General features: G+C 40.3%; 1 protein-coding gene across 2 annotated transcripts in view; it reads right to left on the bottom strand.

Annotated features, from left to right (window-relative positions):
* The window catches only part of GDA (guanine deaminase), a 48,381-nt gene that overhangs the window by 17,875 nt on the left and 5,346 nt on the right, over window positions 1-25,160 (bottom strand). Inside the window, exons 2-7 of one of the 2 annotated variants that reach the window (XM_032798152.2) lie at window positions 20,493-20,581; window positions 18,782-18,953; window positions 16,402-16,489; window positions 6,340-6,445; window positions 3,379-3,406; window positions 1,284-1,391 (exon numbers count right to left, since the gene is read on the bottom strand). In XM_032798152.2, the coding sequence (XP_032654043.1) occupies window positions 1,284-1,391; window positions 3,379-3,406; window positions 6,340-6,445; window positions 16,402-16,489; window positions 18,782-18,953; window positions 20,493-20,581 (591 nt within the window). The remainder of the gene's footprint in view (window positions 1-1,283; window positions 1,392-3,378; window positions 3,407-6,339; window positions 6,446-16,401; window positions 16,490-18,781; window positions 18,954-20,492; window positions 20,582-25,160) is intronic. The other variant, XM_032798153.2, reaches the window with a different exon arrangement.

The following is a 25,160-nucleotide window of genomic DNA, read 5'->3' as shown; positions in this document are numbered from 1 at the left end:
ACTGGTGGTTGACAAATGTTAAAGCAGCACTTTGGACCAGTGGGATAAGGGGAGAGGTGCCAGAACAACACAGACTAGACCCAGATTCAGGGCAGCACAAATGACACCATTGCCCCCACTTCCTCTGATCTACTGTGTACTCCTCTGGTGTGGCTGAGAATCTCGTCCACTCTGTACTATCTCTAGAACATACGTTTCCAATATTTACAGATATCCCTTCTTGTAATGTTAAATAACCCAAAAGTAGTTTTAGCGTAGTATGTAATTAAGACTATGTAACCAAAAAGTGTCTCCCAGCTTTAACACAGCTGTAAGCTTTAAAAAGCACTTTAATTCTAAATTGCAGTTACTTAATGACACAGTAAGATGTACTTCTCTTTTAACAATGTTCAATTAAGATGCTTTGAATATAAAGGCTCATTCTTTTCTGTGCTGAGATCTGCTTTGTGCAGGAGAAATGAGGAGCTGTTTGTTATAGTTCTCCACGGATCAATGGACTACACTGAACAATGTGGCAGACAAGAATGAGCTTTTGGGAAAATGCATGTGAAGTGGATTTCCTGGGAAATATGAAGGGGGAAGTTAATGCAAATCCCCACCCCTGCCTCTGGTTATGTAAAATCCCAGCCCTGTGAAGCTATGCCCTGAAGAGAGAGACTGTCTGCTGATTACCTGTTCCCAGGGTCGCAAGCTGAAAGGCCCAAAGTGTATAAAGGAATGACTCACACATTTATAGCTGTGCTCGTTCTGAGCTAACAGATGAAAACTCCTTGGTGGGATTTGAAGGACTGACCATTGGCCAGACCCTGTGTTGGAGAAGGGGGGTGATCTTCAGTAAGCTTATCAGGTTCATTTATTATTTTAATGTTTTCCTTGTAATGCTTTTACCTTAAGAATAACGTGCTTGCTTAGAAAGGATGATTGGTAACTTCTAACTGTGGGCAATTACACTGTATATAGACTTGGAGGAGAAATCAAAGCAGGCCTGGTTAGGCAATCTGACTTGCTGGGAAATTCACAGAGTAGGCAGGGAGCTGCACAGCCTGGTAAAACCCCAGTCAGAGACATCTATCCACCTGAGACAAGTGAGATGAGGATCTGGGAGTCTAGTGTGAGTGCCCTTGCTGGGCCGTGAGGGGGAATACAGGTGTAGTTGCCCTAAACTATGACAGGCAATATCAGATAAACAGTGAAGCCTTTGAAACTGATTTCTCATAAATATTTCCTGCCCTGTGCGTTTTCTCCCAGTGAAAAAAGGTATTTAGAGAGCTCGCAAATCCTACCTGCACGTGGATATCATGAGCCTTCGCAAAGTCACCAAGTCTACTTAGCAAATTCTCAGTGCAGGAAGGTCCAAAACGAGGCGTCACTATGGGTTGTACCTTTTGATACTGAAAATATTCAAAATGCATACTTGAGATTGCAAATAAGAATCTGTGCATCAGGGCCAAGAATGCACTGATCCTCCAGCTTATATGATGATAAAGGAGTGGTCTTGTTTTCTTTTTCTACTGTATCCATTGCTCATATGAATGAATCTTTATACAGCAATTTTCAGATTTTTATTACAACCATTGACACAGGAATAGAGAATCAAAGTTTTTTTTCAATAAGTCATTTTAGTAGACTATAAAGATTTTTCCATAAGCAACCTTCCGTGAAATCACTGAAATTTTAACTGGACTGGAAGAATATATTCACGTTCATTGTCAAAAGGCAGCCATGTATAGGCCAGTAAGGGGGTAATTAATAGGTTTTTCCCATCTCTGATTTCTATGATCCAGATTGTGCCACTAAGTGTATGTCTACAGTGCAATAAAATACCTGGCGCACAGCCACTCAAGCTCATGAAGCTTGGGCTGTCGGGCTATAAAATAGTAGTGCAGACATTTGGGCTCAGGTCATGAGGTCTCAGAGCCCAGGCTCCAGCCTGAGCCTGAATGTCTACACTGCTATTTCTAGACATGCAGCTTAAGTCTCACGAGTGCGAGTCAGCTGACCCAAACTCTTGGACTTGGTGCCACAGGTTTTTTATCACTGTGTAGACAGGACTTAAGACGCAGCTTGAAATAGGGATTGATGCAGGCTGCAGGTAGTTCCAGGATGCACTGGACTTCCTGTGCCTGACTCTTGTTCCAGTTTCTCCACTCTATGCAGGTTCATTGGCTACAATCTGGCTCCTGGCTTCCATAGACAGGAAGATTAGTGAGATGACCAGACATATTAAGTAAGGAAGGCATTTGTGACCTATAGTATACAAGAGTCAGATTATAATATGATCTGCTGATCCCTTCTGGCCTTAAACTCTAGGCCTCTAAGATAACTATACTCAACAAAGTAGAATTAACTGTTACATTTAAGCACGGCATTTTGGGTTGAAGATTGACACCAGAATAGAAAATAGCATAACATTCACAGGGGTCCGACAGGCAAGTGCCAGGCAACTACTGGTCTCCCTGATGGCCCTCACATGCAGCATGCCAGCCTGTCATTGTGCATGTGACACCACTAGAGAAGAGTGCCAGATGTTTTGGCCTGCAGTCTTTTCAACTCAGCTCCCAGCTGCAGTTTGAAAATCAGGTCACTTATTTAGGTAAGTAAAAATGGATTTAGGTGCCTAACTTTAGGCATCAAGCTTGAAATTTTGGCAACAAGTGTCATATAAATGAAACCACTGAAAAAAGAAATTTAACAAGGAAAAGGCATAACATTCCTTGACTATAGTAACAGTGCCATAAAATATATCTGCAGATTTTCTTTAGAATCTTCTTCACACATGTGACCAAATGTGCTGATCCAAAAAACGCACGTGGAAAAGGATTATTAACTGCAGTATAAAGTTGTGGCACCATACTGCCATTATCTTAAAAGGCAACTATTTTTTCTGAGTTAAACAAAAATTTCTCCTCATAGCATGGTTTATAAACAGTGAAATGATTTATTAGCTTATTTCTTCCTATGACCATAGAATTGTTCTTTGTAGGAAGCTGAGCAGTTTTAAAGAAAATAAATCATTTTTCAAAGTATAGTGTTCTGCAGTGCTCTGACCAAACAATATTGAATGTATTGTGTCACACTGACATTTGCCAACTCAAACCCACAGCTCCCAAACAAGTTTGTACAGATTCAGGATTTAATGGGTCATTAAATCTATCTTTACTGATTTGTCACTAGGGTTAACAATTTTATTAATTCAAACTGGATTGTTTTCTTCCAAATCTTCATTTTATTTTCATAGAAAAGAGAGAATGCAAAAGTGAATATAAACAAAGGAGAAATGAATTTTAGCTATTTCATACAGCAAATAAGAAAAAAAAAAAGTACATGATAGTACAGAATGTGAGTTATGCTGCTGATTAAAAAAGCTACTCTACTTACTTTCTTTTCCAGTAGTTCTTTAACAAACCTGAAGGGGGAAAAAAAGTAACTAGTATTATAAATTAAGAAATCTAGGAAAAATATTTACCTTAGTGTTTTATTAAGTGTTTTACATGTGAATCGGTTTTATGTAGAAAGTTTGAAAACTGTAAGGGCCAGTTTCTGAGCTAGTGTAAATCAGCATAGATCTACTGAAGTCAGTGGAAGTATGCCAATTTTTACCAGCTGAGAATCTGGCCCTAAATATGTAGAAGTTTTATCACTTGTAGTAATTAACCCCAGACATGTGGTAATTACTCTGTGTTCTCAGTGGAAATCAAATACATGTTACACTAAATCAACAGAAAGTATGATTATATGCTATAGCAGTCCTATTAAAAAAAGAAAGACATCTTGATTTTGGCTGATTTGAATTTAAATCAGAGCATAGAATCTATTCTATTATTTAAAATCCTGTTTTTAGAACATTGCAATATTTCGTGCTTCATTTACAGTAGATACATGTAATGAGATTTAAACTGATAGATTCTCTATCCTTTATTCACTTAAGGTGCCCAGAGGGGTATTCTTTTATTTTCCAGGGAGCATTTATGTAGGTTTAGGACTATGCAATTTTTACACATTTGAAAACACAATGTGGACTTGTTTGTTCCATTCAAAACAAAAGAGAAGAGCACAAGTGGCTCTACAAATATCTATTTTTTTAAAATGAGGTCAGGACATTAGAGATGAGCTAAAGCTGGCCCCCAAATCATACCATGTCCCCAAATTTTGGAATGTGGGAGTATTCTGAGGGCCTGTGATGCAGGGAGATAAGATTCTAACGTTCCTGTAGGTGAGAGGATCCTAGGGGCCCACCAGTCGGTGGCAGGATGGGGACAGGAAAGGTCCTTGGTGTCTAGAGGTTCACTGATGTCACGGAGTGTGGAGGTGTCCAGCCCTGCACCCCTCTTCCTGGGACCCACAGTGACTCTCAGCCAGCCAGTAAAACAGAAGGTTTATTGGACAACAGGAATGCAGGTTACAGCAGAGCTTGTAGGCAAAGTCAGGACCCCTCAATCGAGTCCTTCTGGGGTTTCAGGGTGCTTGGATCCCAGCTTAGGATTCCCTGAATTCCCACCACCCAGCCCAAAACCGAAACTGAAAACTAACTCTCTCCAGCTGGCCCCTTCCTTTGTCTAGCTTCCCGGGCAAAAGTGTTGACCTCCCACCCCACTTGCCTAGCTCAGGTTACAGGCTCAGGTATTGTCCATCCCCTAAAGTCCTCCCCTGCTCTCCCATCCCCCATGCAGACAGCCCCTACTCCATCACCACTGGCGACAGAGTTTCTTGCAAATCTTGGACAGTTCAGGGGTTTACACTGAAAACTGAAACCAATCAGTTTCATCTACAGTAGTTTCAGGTTTAAATATAGGGTTTTTTATCTAGACTTCAGACTTTCCCACCTACTTTCCTCCCAGTCCTGCCCACTTACCACTTTCTCTCCACACTTTGGTACAAGATAAATGCAAGGTATTATATATCGCCTCCATATATATGATATAAACTGTTCGGTGTAATTTGTTGGAATCTATGTGATAAATTATGGGACTATGTGATAAACCACATTTATTTCATTCTTTTGACTTCCTAACCTAACTATGCTCACGAATTTACCTCTAATAGTCTAAAACTCTGAGCAGTTTTCAAAGAGTGACCATATTTTAAAAAAATTAAGTTGAACATGCCAAAAAATTTTTTTTTGTTTTTTTGTTTTTGTTTTTTAAACAGAAAGGAAGAAATTCTCCCACTTCATTGCTGAAGTCCAGGTCACACACAAGCAAACCTTCCAGGCTGGACACAGCTATCTTATCCATGAGAGTTGGAATTCCTCTTTTCCAAAATTATAGAGCATCCATTCTTATTATAGCCATGATGCTGAATCTCAAACACATGACAGGAAAGCTGTTTTAGATCATTCTGATGTTTTAAACAAGTAACAGAACTAAAGGTCCTGGGGGGCCGGGGCAGCAAACCGGCTCCATGTGGTGGGGGTCTGGGATCTGGGGTGGGTAGCCCCCCAGCCCTACACAGCAGGGGTCAGGGGCCAGGTTGCTCCTGACCTACCATTCAGCCCTTGTGGCCCAGGTAACACAGTGTGGGCTGCATAAGCAGCTCATAATGATAAATAAGTTGAGAACCATTCTCTAATGCTTATACTGCTGGAGTTGGTACTGAGGAAACCTGGGTGAATAGCCAAGGGAAAAAAACATTAGTACAACACTAATAACAATCTTTAAACCTATTTTTTTAAAATACCTCTTCTTTAAATATATGCCATTAAAAAAAATCCACGATAATTTGTAGTGGTAAAAAGATTTTACTAGCATTCACTGGAAATAACCTACATAAGTTACGTGGGAATTCCAAACTCACTCCATACAATATTTAGATTGCCGTATGTTACATTATCCTGTATTCCCAATATGGTCCTGATCCTGCAAACACTTAAGCATTTGTGTGACTACTCATATGAGTAAAATTACACGTGTGCTCAAGTACTTGCAAGGGTAGTGACCTATATATTCACAAAATGGCTCCTAGATCAGCATGCATCCATCCATCCAATCTGGTGCCCAACCTAATTCATTGTTGTATCAGGTCCTTCAGGTTAAACCTCAGCCTTTTCAGCAGAGTCATTAAAAGAAGCATGGGTACTCAAAAATTCATACAAGTACATTGTATGGACCAGATTCTTATCTCATTTACACTGTTGTAAATTAGGAGAAATTCCACTGACGTAGATTTTGTTGCATTAGTGGGACATGAGAGGAGAATCAGACTTCTTTTTTTTAAAGGATGAATAAAAGTTACTTCCTACACCTTAAAGTTTTAGGCTTAATCCTTAACTAGCCTTCCTGTCCTTTAGAAATTGTATTTTTAATAAAAGTGGAAAATATACTATCAGTGTAATCATTTTACCTTTCTGTCTCCTCGACAGATTCATCAGTGGTTTCCTTGTATTCTGGAACAACTTCATTGATATCCATGCAAACTTTTCCAACAAATGCTCGCTGACCAAATTTATCTGTGAAATGTATAACAGAATAAAACTCAAAATCAGTTGTTTTCCAAACAAACTGCTAGCAAGACCTGCACTTAAAACCAGAGTAACAAATTCTGGCCCAGATAACTTCATTTAGGAGTGAACAGGGCAATGTTCTTTTCTTCATCTTTAGACTGAGACTTTTTAGCCCAAAAGGAAAATATTTTGAGAGAGTAATGAGCAACAGAGATTGAAATGGACACTCTGAACATCCCCCTAGTACTCACTACTGAAAACATTATAAATAAGGACTAGATCATGCCAGTCACACACAGTCCAGAGTGCAAAACTGCTGAAGGAAGAGCACTGGCAGGCAGACTGCCTCCCAGAATTCCCCACCCACAGGGGGAGCATGCATGCCACCACATCCTTTTGTGGCATGCAGCCTGCTCCTTCTTGTATGCCATCTGACTGCATGGGTCAGTTGGAAGTCAGAGCCCCAACTTCCTCTCCCTTTTATGCAGTGCAGTGCTTAATTTGTAATGAAAGAGATGCTGGGGCTCAAGCAATTTTTTTACATTAATAACTGGTACAGCAAGCCCAGAGGTGCCAGGGCTAGGAACTGCCAAGCCCAACGGTGCCAGGGCTCAGCCCTGGCGAAAATTAAGCACTGTGCATCCATTAGGTATTGGAGAGGGACTGCAATTCTGCTTGGATCTTCCATGGACCACACCAGTGCTGCACAACCACTGCAGCACACCTCCAAAAGAGCTGGGCAGAATCTAGTCATTAGTGAATACACTGTTCCTGTCTTCATAGACATGTGGCAATTCTCCAGAAGGCCATATTATTGGAGGTTAATGTACTCCCATCCATATTACATATCATTTCAAAGCTTAGTTTATGTACATTTAGAAGAGGTATAATGTGGAACTGTCCAGTGGTGCTGTAGGCCTGTAGGTGAGGTGAAACAAAAATACCCAGAATGAGAGTGTGTCATTTTTTGCACAGTTCCACAAACACTGCAGCATGACTATGACTACAGTTTTTCTGTTTAATTTAAACAGTAGATTAAGGTGCTAAAATTATAGGTCAAAGCTACCAAATGACAATACAAAAGATCTTTCTGTGTTTTTTTGCATGGGCAAGCATTGAGTTTTTTTGTCAGAAATAATGAAGTTGTTTAGCATCTGCAATATGCAATTTTGCAATATACTAGCACAGTGGTTCTCAACTTATTTATCATTGTGGTCCACATATGGATCCTGGACTCCACCACGTGAGGCCGGCTGGCTGCCCAGGACTTCTGCTGTGCATCTGCCCCAGGGCTTGTAGGGCCAGGCAGCTGCCCCAGAGCTGGTGGACCAGGCACCCGCCCAACTTTGTGGGGCCGCCGGGAGCCCTGGACCCCCAACCCCACCAGCCCGCAGCCCCAAATGGACCCCAACCACACCATGCTGGGCAGCAGGGCAGCCCAAACCCCACTGCACCAGGCAGCAGGGAACCCAGACCTCACCATGCGGGCTGGCCTGTAGCACACGGCTGAGCTGGGTCACAGCTGTGTGCTAAATGGGCCACATGCAGCCTGCTGGTTGAGAACCGCTGTACTAGCATGAAATGTTTTCACATCGTATATTCTTAATTGTCAAAGTACCTCACAGTGATTATAATAGTTTTTTATATTTTCAATTGATATTTTCTGACCAGATCAGTCTCATGCTGAAGGTTGTGTGTAGCAGTAGATTGCACGCCCACACTTTGTACTGGATAGTGGGTAGATATAGATGTAGGTGAATTACTAATGCAATGCTTCCATTTGTAAGCTTTTGTACATACAATGTAGCATCTAGTCTGCCTGGTAGAAGGTTTTAAATTGTAATTGCCTGTGCATTCAGGACTAGCCTTTGAAATATTCTAAAAAAAAAAAAAAAAATTAGCTTTTTAGTTCAATGACATTTATGCACAGTTCAGTATTAGTATTAGAGATGACAATACACAGCTTCCATCAAAGTGCTCACTAATCAAAAATGGGCATTTTGATACTGACATAAAAACATAAGCATGGCCATACTGGGTCAAACTAATGGTCCATCTACCCAGTATCCTGTCTTTCAACAGGGTCAAATATCAGACACTTTAGAGGGAATAAACAGAACGGAGCAGTTATCAAGTGATCCACATACCCTGTCATCCAGTCCCAGCATCTGGCAGTCAAAGGCTTAGGAACACTGGGAGCATGGAGTTGCATCTCTGACCATCATGGCTAATAGCTGCTGATGTACCATATCCTCAATTACTTATCTAAATCTTTTTTGAATACAGTTATAGTTTTGACCTTCACAACAGGGGAGGGATAGCTCAGTGGTTTGAGCATTGGCCTGCTAAATCCAGGGTTGTGAGCTCAATCCTTGAGGGGGCCATTTAGGGATTTGGGGATTGGTCCTGCTTGGAGCAGGGGGTTGGACTAGATGATCTACTGAGGTCCCTTCCAACCCTATGATTCTATGAACATCCTCCAGCAATGAGCTCCACAGGTTGACTGTGCATTGTGTGAAGAAGTATTTCCTTTTGTTTGTTTTAAACCTTTTAATTTCATTAGGTGATCCCTGGTTCCTGTGTTATGTGAAAGGAAAAATAATGCTTCCTTATTCACTTTCTCAAAATCATTCATGATTTTGTAGACCTCTATCATATCCCCTCTTAGTCATCTCTTTCCCAAGCTGAACAGTCCCAGTCTTTTTCATCTCTCCTCACACAAAAGCTGTTCCATATCCCTAATCGTTTTTGTTGCCCTTCTTTGTAACTTTTTTCAATTTCTAATATATATTTTTTGAGATGGGCTGACCAGAACTGCGCACAGATTTAAGGTGTGGGCATAACATGGATTTATATAGCAGCATTATGATATTTTCTGTCTTATTATCTATCCCTTCCCTAATAGTTCCTAATGTTAGCTTTTTTGACTGTTACTGCACATTGAGCAGATGTTTTCAGAGAACTATCCATAATGATTTCAAGATCTTTCTTCAGTGCTAACAGCTAATTTTGATCCAATTATGTATGTATAGTTGTGATTATGTTTTCCAATGTGCATTACTTTGCATTTATCAACACTTAATTTCATCTGCCATTTTGTTGCCCAGTCACCCAGTGTAGTGAGATTCCTTTGTAACCTGCTTTGCATTTAACTGTCTTGAGTAATTTTGTATCATCTGCAAATTTTGCCACCTCACTCCTTACCTTTTTTTCCAGATCATTTATGAATATGTTGAGCGGCGCTGGTCCCAGTACAGACAGCAGAAATCTCCCTTATTACTGAGTTTTCTATTTTCATAGCCACTCTAATCTCCCAGAGCATTTCACCATTGCTATCCTGGTCAGATGGTCTGCACTATACTTCTACTACTATACTCCTATTATTCAAGCTTGGGATTTCTACCCATAGAAATTCTGTGGTATAGTTTGATTCATATAAATCTAATTTGTATCTTATTTAGTGGTGGTGGTGGTAATGCTAACAATATACTTCGGGAATTCTATCTCTACAAAGGAATTATAGTATATGAAGACACAAGCGATACACGCGCCTTAAAAGCCATAGATCAAAGACTCTCCAAAAATTCTGAAAAATGTGTTGTTTGTTTGTCAAAAAAATCAAAAGAATGAAAAAAACTGTCAAAAGCCACCAGTGCTGGACAGAATTCTGACAGCAGAAACCAGAAGACGTGAATTGTATTGGCGGCTACTGAATGAGTTTTCTAGTTTAGATGCTGCATCACCAAGACTCTGTCACAGGGGCTGCTTTCAGAAATACAAAGCAACTTGTATTTGGCACATGTCAGAATTGAACCCATGGCAGGCGGGGGACGGGGGGGAACAGACTCTGAATCTGATCAGAGAGCATTAAGTTCATCTGCTTCTATAGCCACCAGAGCAAGCTCGTCCTCCAGCAATTGATCCTGTTGCACTGTTTGCTTGAGGAAAAACAGACAAACTCCATAAAATTGAAACAGTTGAGAGAGCAATCTAAGGGAGGCAGCACTTCAAAAATGAGATGATGATATATTCTGCAGAATATCTGTGGAAGACTTGTTTGCTAAGGATGCAGTTTATCATTGAACGTGCTTTTCTTCCTACTTAAGTAAAATGAATCTTAAAGCAAAATCATCTAATTACACAGCAACAATAGTCCCCTTATGGCACTGAATTTATTAGCTAATGGGAGAGATGTACATAAGATCACTGTCTAACTACAAGGGTCTTCTTCTGTCTATGCTGCTACAAAGATATACAGCCCTACTTCCTCAGACAACAGTAACTCAGTGAAAACTGCAGAGGGAGACAGTGCCAGACAGGATCTAAGTTTGGATATAAGAAATACCAGGTGACTGGTAGATGCCCTGCCTCCATGGAAGAAGTTTCTAAACATGGCATCCAACAAATAGTCACTTGTAAAATTCGTCTGAATATTTAGTTCAAAAATACACCCAAGAGTGTAGGAGTACACCCAACAAAAACACTTCTCTTTGCTGGAGGCTTTTCCAATGGTGAAATAGCAAAGTTCATCACCAGTAGAAGTGCTGAAGAAGCCCAAGACTTATACAGCACTCAGCGGGCAGTGGACACAAGGATGCTTCGGCATATTATATATGCCAATATGGCTTTTGGGTCTCATGGTGTCAAAGGAACCATAGAGATTGTTCGGTCACCTGACAGATGTTTCATTCCTTCCGGGTCACTACTTTCCAAAAATGCAACACATTGACAACGTGTATTGAACCAGGCACCATTACCAGCACAATTAACAAGCATCACTTCATACTTGTGCATGCAATTTGTGACACACTCACTCCTGACTTCTTCTACAACAGACTTCCTGAAGTACACTTCTTTGTTCTTTGTCATCCTTATTTGGTATTGGGGGAGGAGGGAAATTGTGTTTAATGTCAAAATAAAAGGAGTTCACTGCTTCTGAGATCTTGCCAAATTTGAGACAGAGTGATGGACAAGCCGCAATTGCTGTAGAAAGGAAGTAGATAGTGGTGCTGTATGACTAGTGTGAGGAAGAAAAGGAGATCCACAGTGACCTGAAATGCTAGCTATCATAGCTTCCTACTCAGATTTGAACCTTAGCGTTCATAAACTGAGAAGCTAGCATGAACCCTCTAAGCTTTTACCAGCTTAGATCTGATCTCGCTGCCACCAGCCAAGAATTTCCAGTGTCTTGGCTCACTCTGGTCTCCCCAAAACTTTCCCTGGGGGACCCCAAGACTCAGAGGCTCTGAGTCTTACCACAAAGGGAAATAAACCACCCCCCACCTCTCTCCCCCAGAATTTCCTCTCTGGGCTAACCTGAGAGTGACTGATGCAACCTCTTTACATCACAATACCAAGAGCATGTCTCCTTGTTCCACAAAGAGACAAACCCAAAAGACAAGGAAACAGAAAAGATTCTCTCTCTCTTCCCCGTACTTCTTCCCGCCCTGGGACTAGAGAGTTAAACACAGCAAGCCAGTCTTTCCCCTCTCCTCTGTCTTTCCTTATAGAAATGAATAAACAATAGAAAAGGGATAACATCCTTACCAAAAACAATACAATTTGAAGTACTATAGACCAAATACCCATAAAGACTCCATCAGCCAGATACACAGATCAATACAGCAAACAATTTAAAAGACATACTTTTGCTACCTTGTACTTACAACTGGGAACAGAAGTAAGAAAGATTGGAATAGATCCTCATAGCTGAGAGAGCACAGAACAGACAAAAACCCAGACAAAAACCCAAGACCAAGAAAAACCCCCAAATTCCCTCCCTTAAGCTTTGAAAAATCCGGTTTCCTGATTGGTCCTCTTGTCAGGTGTTTGGTTCTCTTTGTTAATCCTTTACAGGTGAAAGAAACATTAACCCTTAGCTATCTGTTTATGACACTAGCACTTCAATCTAGCTGTTGAAAAGGACAAGTCACTGGCCAAACTTCCACCACACGAGGACAAAAACGTATCTTGGCAAACAAAGATTTGGATGTCTTTGCACACAGGCAAACCAGATATTGGATCACTAACGCAACATGGATAGAAAAAATTTAGATTGTGAACTACTTTCTGTATTCTTCTAAGGCCCAATGATCTTTGAGCCTCTATAAGACCTTATTCGTGCCTTTACAGTGGGGGCTGCTGCACAGTCAATCACGTCTGGAGTCTGAACAATCTTCCCTGCATAGAACTGTGTACTTGCCATGCCAATGAAGACTGGTAACCCACATGCTCTCGCAAGAGATCATAGTGATGAACAAGATTATGACTAGAAATGTCCGTAGTGCTATTACGCTTAAGTGATACCTGTACAGTATTGACCAAATTGGTGCTATCTGCTATTCATCTATGATGTCACTTAAATGTGAATAGCCAAATATGGTAGCCACAGTTCTGGTTCTGTCCTTTTGTATTAGTAGTTTGTTTTTGCAGCCATGATCTCTATTAAAGCAGCTCTTGTTCAAATTCCAACCCAAATGGCTCTTCTTAACCGTTCAAAAACTCACTACTTCCATGAGGCAGATGGCACCCTAAGGGCTTGTCGACACTTGAAATGCTACAGCAACACAGCTGCACCACTATAGCACCTCACTGTAGACACTACCTACGCTGAGGGGAGAACCTTTCCCCTCAAAGTAATCCATCTCCTGAAGAGGCGGTAGCTAGGTTGACAAAATTCTTCCATCAACCTCATGCCATCTACACTCGAGGTTAGATCAGCTTACCTATGCCACTCAGGGGTGTGGATTTTTCCTGTCCCTGACTGACATATAAAGTCAACTTGATTGTCTAGTGTAGATCAGGCCTAAGTCAGCAAAATTATCTTGGTCTCCCACTGGTCTGTTCCCATTCAGTCTTTGCCTATTTAGACCCTAGTTCAGGAAAGGATTTAAGAATGTGCTTAAGCCCATCTCTGTTCTGCATAGCACTTAAGCAGCTGCCTAAAGTTTAGTCTGTGATTAAGTCCCATTGAGGTCAATGGAAGGTAATCATGTGCCTAAATATAGCATGTGCTTAACTGCTGTGTTGAATAGGGATGGCCTGCTCTCTGCTGAATAAGGGCCTTAGATTGTAAACTCTTAGGAGCGGAAGACATGTCTGTGTGTGTCTTGGACAGCACTGAAAACGGTGTTGGTGCTTATCAAGTAATAATGAGATCAAGCAGACCTTCTACATCTTTGTCATTTTATGCTTGCTCTATATAAATATATCAGGGGGATTAACGTTAGGGAGGGAGAGGAATTATTTAAGCTTAGTACTAATGTAGGCACAAGGACAAATAGGTACAAACTGGATATTAGGAAGTTTAGACTTGAAATTAGACGAAGGTTTCTAACCATTAGGGGAGTGAAGTTCTGGAACAGCCTTCCGAGGGAAGTAGTGGGGGCAAAAGACTTATCTGGCTTTAAGACTAAGCTTGATAAGTATATGGAGGGGATGATATGATGGGATAGTTTAATTTGGGCAATTGATCTTGGATTATCAGCAGATAAGTCTGCTCAATGGTCTGTGAGGGGATGTTGGATGGGATGGGATCTGAGTTACTGCAGAGAATTCTTTCCTGGGTGCTGGCTGGTGAGTCTTGCCCACATGCTCAGGGTTTAGCTGATCGCCATATTTGGGGTCGGGAAGGAATTTTCCTCCAGGGCGGATTGGCAGGGGCCCTGGAGGTTTTTCGCCTTCCTCTGCAGCGTGGGGCATGGGTCACTTGCTGGTGGATTCTCTGCAGCTTGAGGTCTTCAAACCACAATTTTGAGGACTTCAATAACTCAGTCATGGGTTAGGGTTGTTATAAAAGTGGATCGGTAGGGTTCTGTGGCCTGCTTTGTGCAGGAGGTCAGACTAGATGATCATATTGGTCCCTTCTGACCTACGAGTCTGAGTCTATGAGTCTATAATTACCATAAATGCACATATAAACAGGGCATTTGTACAGATGATTTGCCAATTAGGGCCTGATGCAGCAAAGTTTAACATATATGGTTTCACACTTGGTTACTAAAATTTTGTTGGCTCACATTATTTTGCTCCATTTGCATAGTATCTGTACTACACCTCTACCCCGATATAACGCTGTCCTCGGGGGCCAAAAAATCTTACCGTGTTATAGGTGAAACCGCATTATAGTGAACTTGCTTTGATCACCGGAGTGTGCAGCCCCACTTCCCCTGAAGTGCTGTTTTACTGCGTTGTATCCAAATTCGTGTTATATTGGGTCACGTTATATTGGGGTACAGGTGTATATAATAGGAAAGGAGATATATGCAAAATTAATAGTAATGGCCTCTTTCAGTCATTCCACTAAGAGCATGTTGGTCATGGTCACAAAAGTTCACATGCTTAATGTTCCTAGGTGTTGAGGAAAGAGCCAAGAGTATATTCCACATTTATTGCATGTAAACTATATCAGAACAAATCCATCATACTGTCTAAAGTGCTCATTTCAAATAAGTCATTATTCTGATTCGTTTTTATTTGGAACTGAGGCCAAATTTGGTCCTTATGAAAACAGAAGACTAACAACATCAGAGGACTTGCACATCAGTTGAACATTTGGAACGCAGTAATTGTATGGGCAAGTGCTATACAAAAGTGTCCGCCCAAAGACATTTCAGTCCTGGGCCTTAAAAGCACAGAGAATCAATTCTACATTTGATTTGCACATTCAAGTAACATTTGCAAGTGCAAACCAGCTTAGATTTTGTTTGCATGTGCAAAAGCATGGATGTAACTTCAGAAGTTAGCTTGAGGGTACACTGAAAATGTGTTTCTGCATAACAAGCCACCTCACAGAAAAAATATGAAAACATTATAAAAACAAGGAAGTAAAATATTTATTCACAGCCCATTGGAATCTGTAAACTTTTATTCCAATAACTGCAGTCAGGCAAATACTTCTCCTTTGCCCCAGCTGAGGTTTCCCCAACACTGGGCATCCTGGTGGCAGGCATATGCACTGACCAGTATCTCCTGTGCATGAGAGCTCCTTAGCCAAGAGACATGCATCTCCACTGGACTCCCCAGGCCAGTACACCAAGAGACAAAACTGACCATTCTCACTTGGTGGAGGAGGGAGTAAAGATCCCAACAAAACCCCTCTCCCTGCTAAACCAAGGGAAAGAATCAAGATCTTGCCTCAGCTCCCCTTCCCCAGGCCTACTTGCAGGGGAGGGGAAAATCCCCAACCATTCAAAAATAATGAGTACAGCCTAAGCCCCCCACGAGATTGAGTTAAAAATATTGACTAGCTTTAAAACAATGAGACTTAAATAAACAAATATTGGGTTCTTTTTTCTGTCTTCAGGTTTCTTAGCCTTCAGTGTTCATTCACTTCAAGTTTTCTCCACAAGCAGAAGGGCCAGAAACTTACTTTTTTAAAATGAAAGCTGAGATTCTCACAAAATTCACTTGATTCCAGAAACTGAGGATTTAATAAGGATTCCAAGTTATCCCAAGCTTTGCAATAACATAGTGGGAGTTGACAACATTGTTTTCCCTGTGGATTGGAGAGAAGATCTTGGTGCAGCTCCCTCTCTCCAGCCTTGAGGGGTGAGTGAAGATCTTGGCACTGACCCTACCCCAATGTCTAGGTAGGGTAGGGAGCGAAGATATTGACTATTTCTCCTGCCATTTAGGCATAGGATCTTCTAGTACCCAAGCAGCAACAGAGCAGGAGCAGCAGAGCCACATAAAGAGATGAGTGATGTAACCTACTAGTTGATTTGGGAGCTGCAATTGCTTATTGGGACATGGGGTGGCAAGGGTGGGAATTGATGGAGCAGAGGGTAAATGGGAGTGAAACACTGGGAGAAGGACTGAATAATTGAGCGAGGATAGTTGGATTTCAGGGAGAAAATAAATAGAGGGGCAGATTCTCAACTGGTGTAAATCAGCACAGCTCCATTGATTTGAACAAACTATTATTTCAGCTGAAATCTCAAAACTCACTTTTATGTTCTTACCTATAATTTCAGCAAGTAGCAAAGAAGCAGCTCTGTGAATTGTTGCAAAGTAGCATGCTGTAGTCGTGCCATTCTTTAGCGTTCTTCTCTATAAAAAGAATTCAGTTTTGAGCTGTATGAAAAGTGTCACATTGCCAAAATGACAGAACATGCAATCAGTGGTTTTAATCTGCAAGATGGCTCTACAGAATTTTGCACTGACTGGGACTGAAAGAGAAGTGAAAAAATACTAATTTTATAGCAGATTTTTAATGTATTTAATAGGGACACTATGGCTGATATACAGTAACTCCTGACTTAGTCATCTCAGTTAAAGTTGTTTCATTGTTACGTTGCTGATCAATTAGGGAACATGCTCGATTAAAGTTGCGCAATGATCCCTTATAACATTGTTTGGCAGCCGCCTTCTTTGTCCACCGCTCGCAGAAAGCAGCCCGTTGCAGCTAGTTGGTGGGGGCTTGAAACCAGGGTGGAACGGCAGCCCCCCATCAGCTCCCTGCTCCCTTAAGTTCCCTGTGTGACAACTGCCCAGCAGGCATTGCCAGCAGTTCAACTGTCCCTCCCCTCACTGCCATGTGCTGCTCTTGCCGTCTACTTTGGAGCTGTTCCCGTGAGCCTCCTACTTGCTGTGCTGGGGGAGGGAGGGACGAGGGGGGGCTAATTTCAGGATGTCCCCCTCCCCCTTGCTCCTGCCCCTCGCTTACACCATCTCCACAGAGCAGGGGTGTGTGACATGACTGGGCTCAGGACGGAAGCAGCAGCTGTTGTCTCAATTTGCTGATCTACTTAAAAAGGCAACGTACTTAGAGTTGGGTCAGTGTACTTAAAGGGGTAATGCGCATCTCTCTCTCTCTCTCGCACAGGGTGTGTGTCTCTGTCTCTTGTTTGCCATGCAACCCCCCTCCCTCCATTCGTGCTGCCTTGTAGAGTGTGAGGCTACATTAACAACGTGTTAACCTTTGAGGGCTCAGCCGAGTGCTAGTTCATCATTCAGCACTAAGGCATTCCCTGGGAAACATTCCACCCTCTGACTCCATCACCTCAGCCAAGATTCACAATCATCGTTGCTGTATACACTATTAACTTGTTTGGTTAAAACTTATACTGTGTATATGTGTGTGTATAGTCTTTTGTGTGGTGGAAAAAAAATTCCCTGGAATTTAACTCCCCACTCTTCCCATTTACAGGGAAATTGGATTTTTGTTTAACATTGTTTCACTTAAAGTCACATATTTCAGGAACATAACTACAACGTTAAGAGAGGAGTTACTGTACTTATTAGTTCAAAACTGTAATAGTTCCCTTCATCCCACAACGTGTCCTTTGGACTCATGTCCTCCCTCAATGGTGCACTGCAAGGAGACTATCAACATCTGCTTGGGGAGTAGGCATCTCTGAAGGAAGCTGCTGTGAGGCCTCTACTCAAGAAACTAATACACTATCTAACCTTTCATGTTTGCGTAAGATCATAGAGAAACTGTGTCTAGGTATAATCTCCCTGAAGTAGATGTTGATAGTCTTCTTTGGCTTGAGGCTGTGCAGCAGTCTCTGGCTTTACTTGTGTTGATTGCATTTTTAAATTTTGGCAAAGGTGCCTGGAGCCTAGGACAGGTGATATATGTTAATTGCTGACTATCATGTGATGAAATGGGTTCTGAGGTAAGAAACTAGGCAAAAAGACATATATTCATTAGGGATAATTTGAATTAATTTATACTTAGACAGTCTTAACTGAGAATTTCCCAACTATTTCATATTTTTATGGACTTTTTACAACCATTGAAGTAGGAACTATCTTGGTGACGCATATTATGTAAAGGGCTATCTAGATTCTTATTTGGTCCCCATCACATAAGTATCTTAATGTTTAGCAAAGCTCACATTTAATGTAAAATACATTCTGTAATAAAGGCAATGCATTGTAGATTAAATGCTGTTTCACTGAGAAACACATATTGACAAAGTCCATAAAGTTGGTATTTTCAAGTAACAGACTTGTGCAATAAGTTACTTTTTCATTCATATTACAATTTCAGTGGAACTACATCATAGTTGTTATACTTGTACTAAATTGCTAAATTTGAACCAGCTTTGCAAACCACTAAAACCCTAAAAAAGAGATGCTAAGAATACCTTGAACTTCACTGGGTTCACACAGACCTAATCACACTCCTAGACATCAGAATTAGACATCTTGGTTTACAATCTTGAACAATGACAATATTCCCAATTTATTTAGTTCCTATTTTTCATAATATAAATTTTAATATAGTCTCTTATTTTTTTGTTGAGTTGTACTGTCAGCTTCTGAAAGCTGATATAAGGTAAAGTACATATTAATGAACAACAATAGTACGCAGAAGACATTTGCTGTACTTACTACAACTCTGGTGTATACTTCTTCAGCAAAATCATTATCTTTGTATTTGACTTCTGTTGGAAATGTATATGTGTTTAACCATTCCAAAAGAGGTAGATCTACTCTTGTTCCAGCAAATGCATACTGAGATGCATGGATATGTGTATCAACCATTCCCGGCATGAAGAATTCACTGTTTTAAAAACAACAACAAAAAATCATAGTAGTTTGGATTTTTAAATAATTGCTCTTAAAGAATAACTTATGATTTTGTTTTGTACAACATGCTTGTGTGATGGCCCCCAGCATGAGTGGTCTGCGGGGTTTGAAGCCCAGATCTTCAGCATCCAAAGTACAGACTTCTACTAAGGAAGTACATCCTTTTACTGTGTGCAGCATCAGGCACTCTAGGATGCTGCCTTGTGTCACCACAACTACCCGAGTGGACTTCCAGCACCAGACGCTCTGGGTCATGGGCTCCATCAGGAATTAAAAGTAAACATGATGTCAAATATTTTTAAAATAGTAGAGAATGATGATTTCCCCCTCTTGTAGTATCACAAAACTCTTATTCTCATACTCTGAAGTTATTTTCTTGGAAACTAATTTATATGGCTATAAATATTTCTTCCAAATGTGATGAAACCTCTTTTAAAAAAAAATGCATTTGGCAATGGAGCTGAGTGAATCATTCATCATAATGTATTTGCTGAATTTCACTTTTTTCTGATTATGAAATATCATAAACAAACCATGAAAGTCTGACTTATTTGTTCAAAAATATTCACAAATTTCTTCATGAATTTTCCTATATGAATTTTGCGTATTGTTAATTAGGAACATTTTATATTCAAACTTTTGAAATTTGCTCTGTGTTAATTTGTTCCGTAAGTCACATGCTACAATTTCTGCCCTGATTGGGTGACAGATGTAACTAACCTACACAGCATGTATTTTGAATATTACAATTAAGTATACAACTCAAAATTCACATTTGCCAAATATTCAAAGCATTTTTGTTTCAAATTTGCTTTTCATTACTATTTTGATCATAAATATTGACAATTTGAATGTTCTCAAAGCACAAACGCAAGAATTGCAAGTATGGTTGAATCAAAATTCATTTTTGAATTTGGATGAATATTGGCAGAATTTTGTTTGTGTGTGTTATTTGCTCAACTGTTCAATAGTGTGAACTGTACAAACGTGTCATATTTTAAAATCTATACCTCAGTCTTATCAGACAGGAAGCTAACGCAAACAGACATCATGCTAACTGACAGCTGAGCCAGAATTTTAAAGTGAAGTGCTACCCCTACTTATTAACTCTGCTGTGGAGTTTTCCACCAGGATCCACTGGCACAGCCTGCTGCTAACAAAATGGACAACAGAATGTAAATGTATACTACTAAAAAAGATAGAGAATATTGTTTACAGGTATGCAAAAAGAATAGGTTATTTGTCAAGCCTAAATATGGCTTTACAATCTGAGAGTTATGAATCAGCTACCACAATTCACTCATTGCTAAACTCCCAGCTCAAGGAATGACAAAAGCGTATTCACTGCCCACATTTAGGGCCCAATCCAAAATGCTTTGCATAGGCAAAACCACAAAGGATGGAATGGAGTGCAAATCATATGTAATAAGTGCAAATACATATGTAATACTTCAGCCATCCAGGGAACAAATTGAAACCAATATGACTAAATGAACTTAAATATAATACCTACTGATTACTAAGCTCTCTTACATCAGATGCTTTGAAGCCCCACTTCTTTGCTAGTTGCTCTTGCTGATCTGCTTGCTCCAAAAACATAATCTAAAGGAGAAAAACAAAATAGTTAAATATTTTAATAATGTATTTAAATATATACACAACATTAACATCACATAATGACAAAACAGTAATCATGTTACATCTGGTTTTAAGTGCATATTTCTTTACAGCAGAAATGGGCTTGAATTAAAACATCTGTTCTACCTGATTTGTCTGACTTTGAAATGCCTTTGAAATGCCTACTCATGGTCCACTAAGCAAACCAACCCACCTTGTATCTGCAACTTCTTCTGAGAAGTGAATCCAGGCACTATCTACACTCCATAACAAGTCCATCACTATGTGATTGGCATAGTTTCAGCATCCACCTTCACACTTCATAACAGCTGGTGTACAACAATTCTGCTAGTAGTAGTGGGTTTCTCAGCTTACAGCTCTATGGATCCATTTTAATGCCTGCACTGTTCAATCTCTATATCAACAACACTGCAGTCACATCATCCTGTAAATTCATCTATGCAGATGATATTGTGCTAGCAACACAAGCATCTTCTCTGAAGGCCGCAGAGACAGCTACGAAAAATTCACTTCCAGATGCTTGAGACATATTTCAAAGCTTGGCAACTGCAACCCTTTGAAAATGCTCATCTCTGCCTTCCACTTGAACAACCACGAGGCCAAGGTGCCAGTGAAAGTGGACTTTTGTGGTCTGCCTTTATTGCATGACTACAATCTATGGTACCTTGGAGTTACCCTCGATTGGATGCTGAGCTACTGCCAATAGCTTTGCACCACCAAAAAGAAGGGTTAACATCATTCAGAAGCTTGCTGACACATCCTGGGGATGTGATGCCTGTGTGGGACGGTGCTAAAGTGGTGTGGCCATACTGAATGAATGGTGTGAGCATAACTTGGCATGACTTAAACATGGGTGAATGGTTGCAGAGGATCCTGGGAGCAGGTTCCTTTTAGGCAGAAGCATATTTCATAAAGAACTAGCAAAGTCTGCGTGTATGATCAATATTGAACAGCAAATATGGGCCCATGCAAAAGTAAATATCACACGCATAAAGTTCCAGCATGGAGCACAGGTTGACCTGGTTGTAGTGACCTTACTGCAAGGACACCACGCAAAGAATCAGAGTGAATGATTGATACGTGAGTAAACGTGGGGTGATCTTTGTTTGGTACCACCCTCGCCAGCCCTTTCTAAAACATAATTAGGTAAAATTAGTAATAATACGCTCCCTGGGTATGCTTTTAAGACATGTGACTCCTTTGAGGAAAAAGAGTATAAGAATCAAGCAAAGTAAATTATAGTGGTTGGGATTCCTTAACTGACGGTTGAAGAAGCAATGCTGCCAGAAAGAGTAGCCAAAACTCTGTTCCATGGGCTCAGGTAGGACTGAGAACCACAGGGGTCTCAAGGCAACCAAGGTCTTGCCTCAAGGGAATCCGAGACAGACCAGAGGGCTAGGAAGAACAGACCAGGAAGGAAGAAACCATCTATGAAACTGGTAACCACCTTCTCTGTTTGCCAAGCAGGAACTGCGTGAGGCTAACACAGGGCCTGTTTCTGTGTGTTTGTGAAAGAGAGACTCATTAAGAGGAATGTCTAGCTCTTAATGTCCAACATAGGAGTTGTGTGCTTAATATAACCCTTTACCACTTGTATAATTCCTTCTCAATAAAATGCTATGTACTGAAGATAATTGGACCTTTTTCAATGGTATGACAGTAACCTGCTCCTCCGGGAGCCAGTAAAGATCCATTTCAGGGGTAATAGCACCCCCTGTTGTCAACAGCATGCACACTTCAAATGTCAATACAAGCCCTTGTTTTGTCACCAGTGGAGTACTGCACACCAGTATGGTGCAGCAGCTCCTCACCATTCTCGTTGATTCTGCCTTCCCTGTAGGAAGGGGCCTGCACTCAACTGCATTCAGACAGATATTTCCTCCACAAATACAAAATCCAAGAACCACCAAATTGTAACTGTGGTGAAATACAAACCATGCAACACATCACAAACAACTGCCTTATTCACACTTACAGTAGTGGTACAAAGAGGATTCACCTAGCTACCCCAGAAGCATTAGAATGGCTTTTAAATCTTAAAATACAACTATAATCCAAGCCCATTGCTTTTCAAATGCCATACAAAAGAATAAGCAGCTCTATAGTGGCCTTACTGGAACTCACATTTACAGTATCCAGTAACTTACGCAATTCTTCTGATCCTTAACATAAGTATAATGAAAATGTCACAGAGATGCTGAAGTAAAAATGGATGGGGAATGACTAATGCTAGCTGCTGAACAAAGTAAGAGAAAGACAAACATGAACTACCAGATGGCAAATGCTGGAAACAGACTTGTTGCCATGGAACGGGAGTGGGTATTTTATTCATAGCAAACCATTACTCAAGATGTTTTGAAATGATTCAGTTCTGGAATAACAGAAAGCCTTACTGTAATCGGTCATGTAGAATTCATCCTAGCAGAAATATACAGTCCCTAAAGACAGGAAAATTAGGCAATAACATAGGGCTGTGTGAAAGGTTAGTCTAAAACTATGAATGAAATTAAAGCAGAGTAAGAGTGGGTTCTAGATTTCCCCCCTGAAAATCTACCTAGGTCAATGAACATTCATAAATGTGGACTCATGCTGTTCACACAAACGTGGGTTCCCCACAAGGTGTCACCTACACAGCCATCAAATATCTTTGCTTTTGAGTTTTATGTGCCTGTGTATAACAACTGACACCTAATTAATAATGGTTGCTGGGTCCTATTTTTTATTACTCTGCAGTCATTGCCATCAGGGGAAAGTGGATGCAAAATGCTACCATATTAAAATGGTAATGTACTGCACTCTTCTTGCACTGGTGCAAACAATTACACTGAAAAATCAGGGCCTCTGTGTCTGAGAAAGAACTGGAGATCAACCAGGGACTTTATGATGCAAGAGAATTTTTTAATTACTTCCTACAGTTCAAATCGGTGAATGCACCATGGAAATTAATTCAAACTATGTTATTTTCAAAGGAATTGGATAAAATCCCTTTTCCCACCCAAGTACAGTTACACAATCTGGAACTAGTTCTCCCATATGGCCAGGGTGGATTGGTTGTACCAATGACAGAATACTAGACGGGAACTGGTGCCCAGTTTCAATCTAAGGCTCTGTAATAGAAAGAAATGGAATTTTCAGATTAACCTAGATACCAATGGTACTTCTGATCGATACCGAGAAGAGACTGCCAGTACTTATGAGTACCTTTTTGTCTTTCTCAAGTTATTAAAAACGTGGAGTGACTAAATACAATTCTGTATCATTCAAAATAGAACTGAAGTTCTCCACATCAATTACTCACCCATAATTCTTGGTAGCCTAAAGCATTTGGGACCCAACTTTTGAAGTGTGGGAAACTAAGAGAGAAAATTGCTTTACAGGTTTGTTTATAAGTGAGACTCTTATTTCATGGGAGCAATAAGTTGAAATCGCACACTCCTACCTTTTTCACTACCTACTACTTCATATGTAAATACAAATCAGAATAGAAACATGCCGAAACTTCCATTTGATTATACTGAAGTACAGTAGTAATTGACTCTCCACTGATGAATACAGGTGGTAAAGTCATTTATGTATCTTTTTTCTCCTTAGAGAATAAAGCTTTCTGAATAAGCTACTTCACCAATGAGGTGAATTTAAACATGATTTATTTCAGCTCATAACTAGTCTGAAGTTTGCAGTCAACGTTCCAACGCATTTCAGTATGGTCATTAGTATTTTCATTTATTTATTTATATAGCAACAGAAACCAGGCTTGGCACTTCCATGATGAGGCTGCAAATCTGAGGTTGCAAGATCAGAGCCTAACTTTAGATAGAAAGGGACAAACCATTATAACATACAGAAGAGGTGCGATGGGAAAAAGGTCAACAGCAAAAAGATCACATGGTTATACAACCAAGGCAAGTTCACATCTAATGGTTTGGTTTAATTTACTATCAATTTATGGTGATATTTACAGAATCTGTTTTACCTCAACCAGGCTAAATAAGCTTCATCTTGGCAGATGCACTTTGCACCAAATGTCATTATCCCATCTTCATATGGCTGGACTTTGCCCATCTTGGATTTTATATATTATAAATGTAAGTATGGGTTGTTTTGGATATTTCTCTTTCTGGGCGTAATACAGATTCTCTTGAATTTAATGCCTAAACTCTCATTAACCTCAGTGGAAGCAGATTTGGGCCTTCTTTCTCTCTTAGCTGTAGAAAATTGGTTAGAATTTCTATAATTTTTATTAATGGGAAATATGAATAGTTGAAATTTTAATATAAATATAATGATGTGGAGAAAGGAAATAGAGGAAGAGAGATTACAGAAGGCACTTTTTAAAAACATTATCTTTCCACACTTTGTGAGTGAAAGCCACATCCACAAGTATGCACACACTAAGTTGACTCTTGAACAACAATGGTTACTAATGAGTAACCCATCTTTCTGAGCAATGCAGCTATCCCAAACTCATGCCACTAAAAACTTTATGCCATACCTTATCTCCATGAATTCTCTTTTGAACTTGTACCTTTTAAATATGTCACCG

The sequence above is a fragment of the Chelonoidis abingdonii genome, chromosome 6, assembly GCF_003597395.2.
Source record: "Chelonoidis abingdonii isolate Lonesome George chromosome 6, CheloAbing_2.0, whole genome shotgun sequence".
In the NCBI taxonomy this organism is placed as follows: Eukaryota; Metazoa; Chordata; order Testudines; family Testudinidae; genus Chelonoidis; species Chelonoidis abingdonii.
Note: the sequence above shows the minus strand (reverse complement) of the source record. Positions and strands in the feature narration are given on the sequence as shown.